Here is a 14,080-nt window from a genome sequence, read left to right as displayed (position 1 = left end):
CCCTCGCGCACGGCAATGGCATCCCTTTAGGGCCCTGCGCATGTGGCGCCCGTATTCGACGCATCCAGGTGGTGTTATTGGATTTTTGTTCCACGAAACGGGCCGTTCGGTGGTGTTGGTTTCCTGTCGCAGGATCGTACATTGTTTTCCCTCGCTTTCGGGTGACATTGGGCCCTCGCACGTTCTTCGCCGGATAGCCTGGAAGGCGGAAATGGAGCCCTCACGCACGTGCGCCAGGAAGCGTTTAGCGTGGAAGGCAATTTGCATGATGTCACTCACTCACCGGTGTCGGTCTGTCACAGTGGAATCTTCGTTGGCGTGAAGTGTCGCCCTCCAGGACAGATGGCTCCCGGGCACGACGAACCCTCGGAGCGTTATTTGTAAGCTACCGACAGACGGTGGTCTCCCATCGGTTTCGGCAGCTCCGTCGAGTATCCGTGAGGCGAGATGCCGAACCTTAATGATTTCAATAATCCTAATGGAAGCTTTCGCTCCCCGCCGATCGATGAGCGCCCCGCTAGCGTTCGACACGTTTGATTAGTGATCGCTTTCCAGCGTATCGCTCGCCGCGGGGTTGGCATTTTTGCCCGAACCACTCCGGTGACACTGCTCCATCCTGCACATGGATGGAACCTTCGATTCACACCTTCGCGCTCACTGACGGGGCGTAACGAGTTATTTGACACTCAATGTCGTTCCGGTAGCTTTTATGAATAATTCAACGCGCGAAGCTGCCGTGGCCGCTGGGGATCGTGAAGCGCACTTCAAACTCGATGAGCTGATGAACCCGGCGAGTGGGTTGGTGCTTTAAGAGTCCCTACACTTTTTAGAACGGCCCGGTTACGTGGCGTAAAGAGGTCACCCAGGACACTGTTGGGTGAAGGAATCAAGAGGTTAGCTACACAAAGTCCGTCTTGCTTTTCTTAAAATTACTAATTTATGTTCCGGGTGTAAGGAAAATAAACGCCCAGCCCAAAAATCGCTCTTAATGCTGCTTCACAACGGCCGGTGATTTCACTGGGCAGTGGAAAACGGCCGCTTACAGTGCCACAACCACGACCAGAGCCCCGGGCCAGAGGCCGTGCGAAGTTGTACGCGAACTCACGAACGAAACCAATGCACTGTGCTAATGGGCCAACAAAGGGCTTCCCAGAAGGAACCTGCTCACAGGCCCTTACAGCCTCCAGGGTCCAGGAAAATTATGCTCCGCTCCGGTTCGCTGGCAAAAGAGCGTAACTTTTCATCCCGCAGCATCGCGCGACGTGACGGTTCGGGCGTTCCTTTACTTTGCCATCGTCCGTGGCTTTGACTTCCTTTCGCCTCCCATTAATCCCATTGTGTCTCATTTCACGCCGTCCGATGATTGGGCTGGCTGGGTCAACTTTGCACCCACCACCGAAAGCTCAACGTAAGGCAACATATTAAGCTTACAGCTTGCAAAAGACACCGCCAATCATCCCTACCCACTGGTTGAATGCCGCACAGGATTCGATTGGACTCTTCCAATTGCACTTCAGCACGCTTTCAAATGCTTCTTCACATCCACCGATCACGACGACGGCGATAGGCTTTGGTCAGCACCAACACGAGCGGACGCCTGTGGACGTGTTTACGGACCGCCGTGACGTCACTCACTAAACGCGCCTGCAGGCCGGGACTCTACGGCCCCACCGTGGACGAGGACAACAAACTCACTCACGCGCACCGGCACACACACACACGCACGTGAACAGGATGCAGGAGGACACTCGGACGCGGACAACACACGCTCGAATGGCTTCCGCGTCAGAAAGCGTACAACCGAGAAGGTTTGTATCCCGTGAGCGATCTCGGTCGCGAGCGGTAAGCAACGGGCGGGACAGATAAGGAAACAGTGAGCAACGGTGTCATCTCACTTTCAGCGCCTCAAACTCACCATCGAAAGCTTCCACGTACCGTTCGGCGTGCAACCTGAGATGGGATCCTGCTGCTACTGCTGCTGAGCAATTTCTACGGACAAACAAACGTAACGACAAAGTAACCGTCGTGCGGCAAGACGCTGATCCGATGGAAGGGAACTGCAAAAGTGAATCACCAGCTGCCCACAACCGATGGGCAGCTTTTTCGCCCGGAACCAGGGACGCTTCCGAGCGTCCCTCTGGGCAAGAAAGATTAACTTTCGTGACTTTGTGCAATCTGCTGCTCGCTCGACTAGTTCCTCGCTCGGTTCGGTTCGCCTACGACGCCTGGACGGCGTGACAAACGGCACACGAGGAGGATGCGCCACCAATACTAGCGCAGGGACGGTGGACCATATTTTCGCCAACTGCACGGATGCTGCGAGAGCGAACCCGGAGCGAACGCTTCTGATGAATTGTCGAAAGACCCACCGGAAAGGACTCCGTTTCGATTGTGTGCTGCAAGAGAAGTGGGAAAAATCCCCACCGCAGCCTCCAAACGCCACAAACGGCCAACACAAAACAATAACAACACTGCGCCCGGCTGTGTGTTGTCTGTTTGCTTTCACTCTCCCGGTTGTTCCTCTCTCTCTCTCTCTCGCTCTCTCACTGTGGCGAGTGAGCAATCTAGGAGGCATCGAAGCGAAGCTATGTCACCAATACACCGGCACACCCCAGTGAGAGCAGTGAGCGCTGAACGGTGAGAAAATTATTCACCACCGACGGTTGGTGGGATTTCACCACCGGACAACACACCACAAACCAGATGAGCTATTTCGGGTTCGGGTTCGGGCTCGTCCACTGCAACCCTCCGCGGCCCCAAACAAACGGGTCACCACCACCACGGGCTGTGTTATTATTGGCAACTGCTGGAGGAGCTGGAGGGTTCTGCAATGTGCCTTCGTGAATGGCGAGTCATCCAGCCACCGCGTTGGGCGTGTGTTGGTGTCGTCGGATTCTTTACTCCCGAACAGCCGCCAGCAAGTGCGAAGGGAACTGGAATGACAACAAAACGGGCGCAGGGACGGGACCCCGGGTTTGATGCTGCCCCGTTGGCAGCAGGCAGCTACTAACCGGAACTAGTGGCCGCCACCAACACAACCAAACCAAATGTTGCCAAACAGCATCCGCCTTCGGACGGCGAACGAAACAGGTTGAACCGTGAATGGTTCATAAAATCATCAATATTGACCCACGGTGCTGGGTGATGATAGTTTCGTTTGTTTGTGTTATTTTTATGTTTGTACTCTTGATTAAAAACCAAATTTACTATGCTGAGTTGATAATTTTTACTAACTACCTGGCGTCTCCATCATAAGCAAAGAGTGACTTTTAGAGAAACCAGGCGCCTCCATTTATCACAAATTCGTGGCTCAAATTGTGGAATAATTTATTTGTATCGTTCTAAAATACGAAATTATACTTGAGTTTAGGAATGATAGATCAACCCGACCTGAGCTTAGCATGCGCAGTTGTACCTTTATTGTTCGATCACCTATTGAGTTGACCGTCAAGACATCCTTCGAACCGTGCATTATGGTCATTCCGGTGTGGTGAAGGATATTTTATTTTACTCCACGAAATGCGTTTACATTACACGGGCACTTTTGTGGCCCTTTACAACCACAAAACCAAGCCGCACTCCATCAATCGAATTACGATTGATGCATTTTCCGCACTCAATGTTACCCCTTCACGATGCACTTTATGGGCCTTTATGTGCAACATTCCTGTGTGCATTCCGCCGCCATTGTCCCCAGACGCACTCGACAAAACTTCATTTGGGATACGAATGCATTTCCTGTCTCTCTCTCGCGCGCACGCTTTCTTACCATTGCGATGCATTAGCTCAATAACGATGCAAAGCGGATGCAGATGAAATGACGATTCATGGACGGAACAAGAAAGCGAACCAAAGCTTGAATGAAGCGTCTTGGGCCACGCCAACGATGCAGATGACGGTTTCAAGAGAGCCGCTTCGTGCTGGGCAAAAAAGTGGAGTAGAAATGGTTGCCACCACCCCACGGGCAGTGTCGAAGAAAATGCAAATGCTCCATTGAACCTGCTCCAAGCCAATGGTTCAATGGAGAAAGACGGGCATCGACATATAATCAGCATTTTCGCAGCCCTTCACTAACTTCAGCACGTTTCGTCGGTGGCACGTTCGTGCTGGTGCAAGGTGTCCAACCCCCGGGTCGTGTCACGTCGTCGGTATGTTTTCTACCTCTTTTTTATAATGATGTTGTAGCCCCGAGCGACCCGGAGCCCCACCTCTGCAGTCGTTGCAAGCGGATCGGGTTTCGGTTGTTGTGCAACTTTCATAAATAAGTTCACCCGTTGCCACCGTGCATGAAAAGTTAAAGCGAACCAATTGAAGCACGTAAGTGTTTCTTCCTTCGAACACACGGTCCGTCCAAGACGTAAGAGTATCGAATCGTCCTTAGGGTGATTGTTGGTGGTGAATGAGTGACGGTCCTTATCGGTGCGGCATCGGCACCTTCAATAAGATGGAGGAAATTGTTTGACAAGTATCCGCCATCGTGAAGGTACGGGGCGAAGAAAGTTAGCGATTCAGAGTGCAACGCACACGTGCACCAGTAAAGTTGTCCTTTTTAACAAGCCATTGCCGGATCCGCACTTTTGTTGCACCGGCTTTGCAGATGCTGTGAAAGGGGCCAGCGGTCCGTGAAACTATTCTGCACCGCTGGCATACGTTTATGCAATATGCTGTGGCGGTCTTGCCGGTGCACACCAATCCTCGAGTTTTGCAGCGAGTGTGAACCGGTAATTTATTACTCGAGGCTAGTTGCACCTCGAGCACTCGTGTTTATCGAAAACCGCTCGAATCTAATTCACGTTGGCTCATTACATTTGTAGAGCCCTTCTGACGCCCGCCCTCTGGAGTATCGCTTCGCTAATTGATGGGGAGGGCGATTATCCTTTGTTTTCGGTACCTGTCGTAGAGTCGAACCGGCAAAACTGAATAACGAACATAACATTATCATGAAATATACTCCACAATAATTGTAGGTGCATGTGTGGTTGAATTATGCCTGAGCTCAGGGATTCATAATCCACTTAGTTGAAGATTGATCAAATTGTGTTTCCTAATTTTCCGACATTTTTATAACATTTGTGCGAGTTCAGGTTATGATACTAAGGCCAGGGTTTGATGGATTACACGTTCGTTTATCCAACGTCAGGACACCCTAAGTAAACTTTCCCAACAACTGGTAACCTACCGCACCTTGCACCGATTGGCTTAATGTTCGAGTCCAAGAGATTCAAACAATCAACCCGATGCCAATCGTCGCATTTAACCTCACACCTGTCGGATGGCTTTGTTTGAAATCCTCTTAGCAGGTCTTTCCCGTCACGTTAAGCAGGGATTCGTTTGCCGACCATTTTGGATCGTCCAAAGTGACGTTCGCTCGCTTGCTGTTGTGAAAGCTTGTTCCGCACCGGCATCCGGTGTCCTTTAAAGCGGGGCGCTACATTGGCCGTCTCTAATGGCGATACTTTTAGCTGACCAAACAACCAGACCATCTTCAAACGGATAACCAGCAGGCACCGGGAAAAGCTTGCCACTGTTGGCGCGTAGGAAAATCGTCCAAACTGTCACCACCACGCTTGCCAGGTGCCAGCCCCCGGGGCCGGTTGACGCGTGTGGAAACCCTACGTGAAACATTAATTAGCCTAATTATGGCTCAACAACGTCCCGACTGATGGCAGCTTCCTACCCTAGCCGGGTTGGCGTTGTGCTTTCCGGATTATGTTAGTGAGGAGAGCGCGAGGGAAAAAAGAAGAAATTTTCTCCCGGACAAGCGGATGGAAAATTATTGCCACCAGTTCGAGTGCGTTTCGTCGTCAGCGCCCGGACACGATACTGTACACCGTCCGCCGGCAACCGCTTTGAAGCAAACGATCCTCTCAGAACAGTTTTAAATCCCAGTTGCGCCACTATTCCGTGGCACCGAATCTGACTCCAGCCACGGCAAGCGATAGGTCTGAACATCGGAACGTGTCAGAAATTATGCCTCTTTCCGTACCTCTTTTCGTAGCTTGCGGAAACCAAAATACACGCTGCCCGGGCCGTTTCGGTAGTCGAAGGAAAAATGGAACACTGCGTCCCTAATGAGATTTGATGTGAGCTGGCAGCACATTCATCAGGTTGTTTGGCCGCTGGCTTGAAAATTTCCTTTTTGCGGCTCGTCGCTTTCGGTACAGATTTGCATCGCGTGTGAATATTCGGGCCGTAATGAAAATTAATATCTCTTGCGGTTCAGTTTTCAGTGAAAAACACCCTTCTGTGAAAAAAATTCCATGAAGAAAGAGTCGGCGTGATACCTGAATTTGATTAGACACGTTTGAGGTGAATGTTAGTTTCTGTATACTACACGAGTGTGGAAGGATAAAAATTGACTTAATTTATCATACTCAAGATTTTTATCAACACTTTTCTCGTTTCTCGTGTCTGTTGGGCATTATGTCGGTGCACAAGATATGCACTAATACCGTCTTACTATCGTACGCTCGGCTCACCTTTGCATTCGGTGGTGCTACGAGCAATGTTCGAAAAACAAATCTGACGCAAGAAAGCGCACTAAGCACGAATGATTGTATACGTGCGCCGGGTACGGTGCCATAAATTTGCAGGCCCTCTGAAAGCGTACTAAATCAGCAGGCACAAAAAAACCCGAACCCGCCGGCGCAAGGAGCAAAATGGTTTTCCTGGTTTCCGGTCGGTCAGCACGCCCTTCCTCCGCCAGAATGGCCACAAAACCATGAACCGGAAAGCAAACAAGGGAAGAAAAAAATGCGGCCAGCGCTAGCCAACAAAATTAATGATGTAATTGTAAGGGCAAACAATCGAGACTAAAGCCACCGCGAAAGGCAACGTCACACGTTCCGGCGCCGACGATGGACCGTCATCACCATCATCACCGTCCGTGATTCGCGTCCGGGCCCTGCTCATTATCATCGATCAATGGGGTTCTCGCTCCGTTCCGGTTTCCGGTCCGGTCAGGAATCATCGTCGGATCCGGGCGCTAAATAGCTGCTGCCAGATTCCCGGCGAGCGTGTTTTCGGTGTCGAGCGTGTTGCAGAAATTTAGGCGCCAACCGTGCAGAAAAAAACAACCCTTTTATTGCCGTCCGGGGCCGGTGGACGGTTTGGAATCGATATTTTCGATTTTTGGCCACCAGCACCGTTGGCGTTGGTGGCCATTTCGATGCCGACGCTATCTGAGCGTCGCCATGGGCTCTGTTTCTGTTTCGTTCAAACGGTATTTACACAAACGATTTGCCAACAGGAAATCACTCCGCCCGAAGCCCAAACCCGAGTGGACCGGGATAGTAAAAAAAACCGTTTGTTTCAGCTTCCTGTTTCAGCACTTGGACCGACCGACGTATCGACCGAATCGGCTGGTTCACTACTTACCTCCGGTTCGCATTGTGGCCGCCATGATTGCCGATTGTTGGACGTTTTCCGCTGGACGCGTTTTTGCCGCACTCTCTTGGACCACGGACTGTTTCGCTCGATGCAATCCTTCGCGTTACTCTGGAGCAGCGTTGATGGAAGGTGGCAATGGTTTACTTTTTACCTCTCGACCGAGACCTGTTTCGCGACGAGCGTGTTTTGTAACGCGAGAGAAGAAGATAAAAAGAGAGAGAAATGATTAAATGGTAGAGTTTTATTAACAACCAATCAAGCATGGAAGTGGTTCGATGTACAAAGTGGGCGAAGGGTGTCCGGAAAAATAACAACCCTCGGCGCGGGATAAAATATTACCAAAACAATCACCTCTGACGGCTGGCCTGCTTCGAGGGTGTACCTTTTTGTCGGTTCGTCAGATTGACCCACATTTTGCAGACAAATTTATCGACACTCAACCACAGTCTCTTGGTTTTTCCCAAACCTACAGAACATTCGTTAGGTTCGAACGCACAACAACGGTTTATTGGCACTAAATTTAGCTGACGCACTGGCCCAAGCGTATAACATTTTGATGGTCCAGCAGGGAAGAATGGATCGCTGAGGCCGATGGTTCCCAATCAATAAAATTGGAAATTTAGCCGTGATTGCTGGCCACCGTTACAGGACTGCTGGAATGGTACCCAATGGCCGAAGAGCCAAAGGTATATCGGTGGTACCATTTGGTCGAGGTATAGTTTTCAAAGTGAATAACCCTCCTTACACTCCCAATAGCAGGGCTGCACTTCAACAGCTCAATGTCCATTAACGGTACGTACGTGTTTACCGTAACGAAGTGAAGCTAATGACTTTCAAATGATGCAGAGATTCGAGTACCCGGCTGCCTCTTTGGCACGTACGGTACGACCATTCGGAGGCTCAAGCCACAGTTCCCCATGCCAATTCTTCAAAAGCACACACGAAACTCGATGCTGGCAGCCGGTTGGATGTCAAAATTGCACATGAGAAAGTGTAGTAAATGGCCATTAAATGTAGTAAGTGTTGATGGAATTGCTACTGCTCTCTGCTCTTTCCCGGGAACGCTGATCCTGGCCAAGGAGCATTCTGAGAATTTGGGATTGTTTCACTCACTTCATCCATTTCTGTGATATCAACCTCTTGTCAGTGTCGCTTTCCATTGTCCAGTGTGAGTTTTTCAACGAAGCAAAAGCCAATCGACAGGGTGACGACTTACAATGTGCTGGCGGAGAATAACACGAAATGGCCCCCCGGGAAAGAGGAATATTGGCGAAGAAAAGTATCGCCGCAAAAAGCTAATACGGTAGTTGGGAATCTGTTGAACATGCCCGCCATAACCAGGATGCTGGCACTTCTTTTCGTTTCCTTTTGCTACAAAGCACAGGTAGGCACTCATCGTAAGATTCATTAAATTAATTTCTTTTTCCTATTCTACTTCAGAGTCGCCGGCACTGCAAACGTTGTGGCAGTTAAATTGGATCAGTGCTTATCCCCGCAGGGCATCCCAAAAGCGTCTGACTGCTTTGAATGGAAACGAAAGCACAAAAAAAACGAAATGGTGGCGACAGAACTGTTTCCATAAATTTTATCCCCGGGAATTAAGAGGATTTTCCCGCGAACCTTGGGGCCACCTTCTAACGCACTGCCGCTCGGCAGCTAATACCATCATCACTCGATGCCGTTATTTGCCGTTAGGAATGGCGCGGGAAGGAATAAAAATACTTGAGCTAAATATCATTGCCGGATGTCAACAAAACCTCCATTTTTTCCTCCTTGACGAAGGACAAATGCGCTCCTCACAGCGAACCGTGCAGTAATGCGAACGGAACGGAAACTGTTATCAGCCAAACTGAAAGGATTCGGCACGGGGGTGGCCTAGACAGCGAGGGAAGGGAAAAGAACAAAATAAAACTTATAATTAATGGTATCTTCTAAGAGCGTGACACTTTGCCGTGAACCGTTTCACCGAGCACAGCGAGAGCAAATGGATGCCGCGCGAACGACAACGCCGGGCGCAAGTGGACCATTATTTAAAGTGACTAAACATTTTTCTATTTCAAGAACGCTTTCTTTTTATAACTTTCATCTTATCCTATTATAGATGGTTATTATAATGACGTTTTACTAACGTCGTAATATTGGATCGAAACAAGGATATGAATTTACTATAGCCCATGTTGCTGCGGTTCTTGATTGTCAATGTTTTATCATAATTTCCGAAACAAAACTTGTTGAAAGTTCAATTGAGCGTCCTGACTGTTTTCAGCCCTATTTAATGTTTAGTTTTTTACCGCTTGGAACTCTCCTTTGTCCAGCAACGCTAAGGCTGCGTGGTCTATTCCTATCCAATAGGGAGCAAGGAATATAAAAATAACCTACGCCACAACGGGCACGCAGGAAACAGCATGCGAGCTACACGGTTCGTGGCCGCCCGTCAGTAACCAAGACTCCGTGGCGCAACGGTAGCGCGTCTGACTCCAGATCAGAAGGTTGCGTGTTCAAATCACGTCGGGGTCACAATTAGCAAAATTGATTTTTTCCTGCCCGCTCCGGCACAGCGGAGTTTGTACATTTTTATTTTGCTAAAAATAACCACCCAACAACGCAACCGCTTCCGTCACGGAATAGAGTTGTTGGTAACTTTGAAGTTAGTTAGCCGATTGATGGTAATTTCCGTAGACCGGCACCGGTACGTCGGTTTATGCTACGTGCTGCTCCACATCAGGTGATTAGATGGGTTGTGAAGAAAAAAACAAATCCTGATCGCTTTTAATCTCCTGCTTTCGATTCACATCACGTGAGTATGTCCGCCCTGCGCCAGACATCACGCTGAGTGAGGCAAAGTTTAATTAAATTACCCACTGGTGGCAGGGAGAAGCTGAGGAACGTGAACCCCGCTAATCTACGGCCCAAAGCCTCCATATGGGAGAGAGTAAGAGAGGAAACAGCGACTCTACGGAATGGTACGAAGATGTGCGTGGGGCGTTCACGGTTGGGTGCCTCTGAGACTGAAACCAGTGCCAGAAGTGCTGGCACGTTGTCCGTGGTCAACGTAAATTCACCCGTCGGCTATTAGTCACTATCTTTCACTTCTCGTTCTCGGGTACGTTGTAAACAAACATGCTTCGCTGTGCCGAACCGTGCCATGCACTGCGGCCCATTACATAACCGAGCAATACATTCTCACATCATCCAATCGGTTACAGTGGTGTGACGCTTAACGGAACCTTAACATGGGGCGATCATTATCAGCCAGGTGCTAGGTGGTTTCTTATACATAATCTATGCTCTGGGTCTGAAGTGGAATTAGGTCAATATTTTGAATCTAAATTTGAAGATAGAAATTCTTCTTCGAACTAAGCAACATATAAGGAATGAAAGCTTCAGTCCGATTATTATGCCCACCACCGTGCCATTAAACATAGAAAAGTTGTTTAGTTAACGTGACACCAGCGTGATGGGGGCCCAGAGTAGCCCACAGAGGCCAGAGTTCTTCAATGAACGCTTCGGTTGGTCATCGCGGACGGTCCACTACACTGTGAATCGTCGCGGGGCAACATCAATCATCGACTTGCTTCGGAGCAGTGTGTTCTAGTGCCACCAGCAAGGGGTCATGGAGGAACATCTGCCCCACTCCTACCCGGCCGGCTGGATGCCCTCGGAATGATAACGGTGGCAAGTTTTTGGCGTGTGATAAACGACCCGAGCGGCATCTGTAGGAAATTGACACTAAACTTCAGCACTCGCCGCCGTCGGTGTCCGGCTAGGCGCTACTTAAAGTGTCGAGCCGCGGAATGTGGTATGTGTTTGTCGCGCATATCGTTTCGGTGGATGGATGTCTTTTGTTCCATTAATGCACGTGCCATTTCTACGATGGATCCCGTTTCGGGGAAGATGACCACCACTGGCACTACTCCACGTTCAGGCTTTGTACGTAGAAAGTCATGAAGTCATGAAAGAAATGATCAAAGCGTTTCAAATGTGGCGAAAACAGCTTCGAATCCGATTTGGTTTTAACTTTAACAGTTAAGCACGCAATCAGCGAAGCTAATTAAATTTCCCAAAACTATGTTCGCGGCCGTGTAGCGCGATCGATAACAATCTCGCTCGCAGGACAAATTTTCGTGTTACAGTATCTAAAACCCCGGCAAATAGTCTGGCAGCTCTCGACCTCGCTTTGAACTCGTTACAACCGCATCGCATTTCGGCGCATTTACGACGTTCAGTCGGTCGTATCGATTACGAATCAAATGGCGCGTTCGACGCATGGCACGCCAGCTCCCGGCTTCAGCATCCTTTCGCAGGACGATCAAATAACGCCTGCTCCGGGTGGTGGTTGGCCTCCGAGCACGTCTGCGGTTGAATTTTCCCGCTTCAGTACACGCAGCACCAGAGCGCCGTCCTCGCCGATATTAGTGACCTGCGATCCGGTTTGTGGTGAGGTTCAACACACTCGAATGTCAATTAAGAAGTCGATTAACAGCGGGTTCCTGTTGGCCCTGCCGGCATGGTTCAGACTGTGACGTATTGAAGATTTACTGCCGAGTCCCGTTTCTTGGCGCCACTCGCAACAGAAGTTTGATGAAAACTCTACAGCCCGCCCTGCAATTATTGGCAGTTACTTACACGAGCGCTCAGCATGTCTAGGGCAGTGGAACATGCACAGTTTCCACCAATTGCGATGATAAGCATTAAGTGATAAGATCCGCCATTCATTTCTATTAGCTGAGCTACGAAAATAATTCCATTGCACAGATTAGAACGCTTCTTCCTATCTGTTAGCTTGAACACGTCAAAAATAATCAGACGTTACGATGGAAGGTAAATAAAGGCTTGCTGTCCCGATCCCAGCTTCTATAAAAGGCTGCAGTGACGTGCGGCACCGGTAGTGTAGTACCACCGCTGGCTGGAAGCAATGGTCTTCCGGGTTTAGGTGTTTGCAAAGCTCTCGTGTGGTGCGCCCGGTCTGTTTGGTTAAAATGTTCGTCTACACGATCGCGTTAGTGGCGATCGCCATATTTTGTGCGCTAAAGTACTTCTACTCGTACTGGGATCGCCATGGCATCGCCAATATCAAGCCGCAGATCCCGTTCGGAAATCTACAGACAGTGGTAGAGAAAAAAGAGTCATTCGGTATCGCCATCAACAACCTGTATCACCGAACGCAGGATCGTCTCGTCGGCGTGTATCTGTTCTACCGGCCGGCCTTGCTGATTCGTGATCCGCATCTCGCCAAGAGGATCATGGTGAACGACTTCGCGTCTTTTTACGACCGCGGAATTTACTGCAACGAACACCGGGAGCCGCTGTCGGCCCACCTCTTCGCGCTTCCCGGTCAGCAGTGGAAGAGTATGCGCAGCAAGCTAACGCCAATCTTCACGTCCGGACAGTTGCGTAACATGTTCCCAACGTTCCTGGATGTGGGAAAGAGGCTGGACGAGTGCCTGCAGCCGCTCGCCGCAAGCAAGAAGATCGTCGACGTGCGCGACATCTCGTCCCGGTACGTGCTGGATGTGATTGCGTCCGTATTTTTTGGGCTCGACACCAACTGTCTCGGCAATCCTGACGACCAGTTCCGTGAGGCCTTGATCGAATTCAATTCGGGCACTTTCTTGCAAAACATCCGCACGGCGGGAATCGGCATCTGTCCTGGTCTTTTGAAGTGGACTGGAATTAACGGTTTGCCCCCGGTCATGTCCAAGTTTGTGATGGATGTGATCACGGAACAGATCTCCTATCGGGAGAGGAATCATACTTCCCGGAAAGATTTCATCCAGCTGCTCATTGATCTTCGGCGAGAGGAGGGCAAGAATTCAGGCAACTCACTTACGATAGAGCAGTGTGCGGCCAACGTGTTCCTGTTCTACGTGGCCGGAGCGGACACTTCCACCGCCGCTATTTCCTACACCCTGCACGAGCTGTCCTATCAACCGGAAGCGACGGCAAAGGTGCAGCGCGAGATCGACGATCTGTTGGAGAGTAGTCACGGTGCCATTACGTACGAGAACATCCAAGAAATGAAGTACTTGGATCTGTGCGTGAAGGAAACACTTCGCAAGTACCCTGGGCTACCGATACTGAATCGGGAATGTACGATAGATTATCGAGTTCCCGACAGTGACATTGTTATTCGGAAAGGCACCCAGATAGTTATACCTTTGATGGCCATCAGCATGGATGAGAAGTACTTCCCAGATCCGCAGCTGTACTCTCCGGAGCGGTTCGATGACGAGACAAAAAATTACGAACCCGATGCGTACTACCCGTTCGGGGTGGGACCGAAAAACTGCATCGGTAAGTGTTCAAACGGCTGCAAGTCCACGTGTCGAGCTAACCAAAACTTCCTTCCAACTGTTGCACAGGTCTCCGGCAAGGTGTTTTACTGACGAAGATTGGACTCATTTTAATGCTGTCAAAGTACAATTTCTACGCCACGATTCCACAGACGATCACTTACGAAGCCGCCACCTTTAACTACGTGCCGAAAGGAGGCATTCCCATGCGAATCGAACTTCGTTAGCGTTAGCAAAAATAGCGTCAAACGTTTGTGATAAATAATGAAATATTTAGTACTATTTCGGTCGAAGTAAAAGAAAGATTTGAAGCTTTTTTGATAGTAAAAAAGGACCAGAATTACATTTCGACTGTTTATTTATTTTCTAAGCGACTTGATTACCGTGCAAGGCACGTG

The 14,080-nt window shown here is 49.7% G+C and overlaps 2 protein-coding genes and 1 non-coding gene across 3 annotated transcripts in view; 2 read left to right on the top strand and 1 right to left on the bottom strand.

Moving 5' to 3' along the window:
- Positions 1-7,402, bottom strand: part of LOC131207907 (uncharacterized) — a 51,471-nt gene extending 44,069 nt beyond the window's left edge. The window contains exon 1 of the mRNA XM_058200542.1: positions 7,378-7,402. Within this exon, the coding sequence (XP_058056525.1) occupies positions 7,378-7,402 (25 nt within the window). The remainder of the gene's footprint in view (positions 1-7,377) is intronic.
- A 2,432-nt stretch (positions 7,403-9,834) lies between these two features.
- On the top strand, positions 9,835-9,906 carry Trnaw-cca (transfer RNA tryptophan (anticodon CCA)). Its single transcript has one exon. It is a non-coding gene; the product is annotated as a tRNA-Trp (tRNA).
- Positions 9,907-12,292: 2,386 nt separating this feature from the next.
- On the top strand, positions 12,293-14,016 carry LOC131206953 (cytochrome P450 6d3-like). The gene is made up of 2 exons (XM_058199559.1): positions 12,293-13,683; positions 13,752-14,016. The coding sequence occupies exons 1-2, from the start codon at positions 12,369-12,371 to the stop codon at positions 13,907-13,909; spliced, it is 1,473 nt and encodes a 490-aa protein (XP_058055542.1). The 5' UTR covers positions 12,293-12,368; the 3' UTR covers positions 13,910-14,016.
- Positions 14,017-14,080: the final 64 nt, after the last annotated feature.

The sequence above is a fragment of the Anopheles bellator genome, chromosome 2, assembly GCF_943735745.2.
Source record: "Anopheles bellator chromosome 2, idAnoBellAS_SP24_06.2, whole genome shotgun sequence".
Taxonomy (NCBI): Eukaryota; Metazoa; Arthropoda; class Insecta; order Diptera; family Culicidae; genus Anopheles; species Anopheles bellator.
This window is presented reverse-complemented; position numbering and strand designations above follow the sequence as displayed.

Coding starts and splice junctions, on each gene's coding strand:
- LOC131206953 (XM_058199559.1), top strand. CDS start 12,369: ATGTTCGTCTACACGATCGCGTTAGTGGCGATCGCCATATTTTGTGCG. Junction 13,684..13,751: donor GGGACCGAAAAACTGCATCG/GTAAGTGTTCAA, acceptor ACTGTTGCACAG/GTCTCCGGCAAGGTGTTTTA.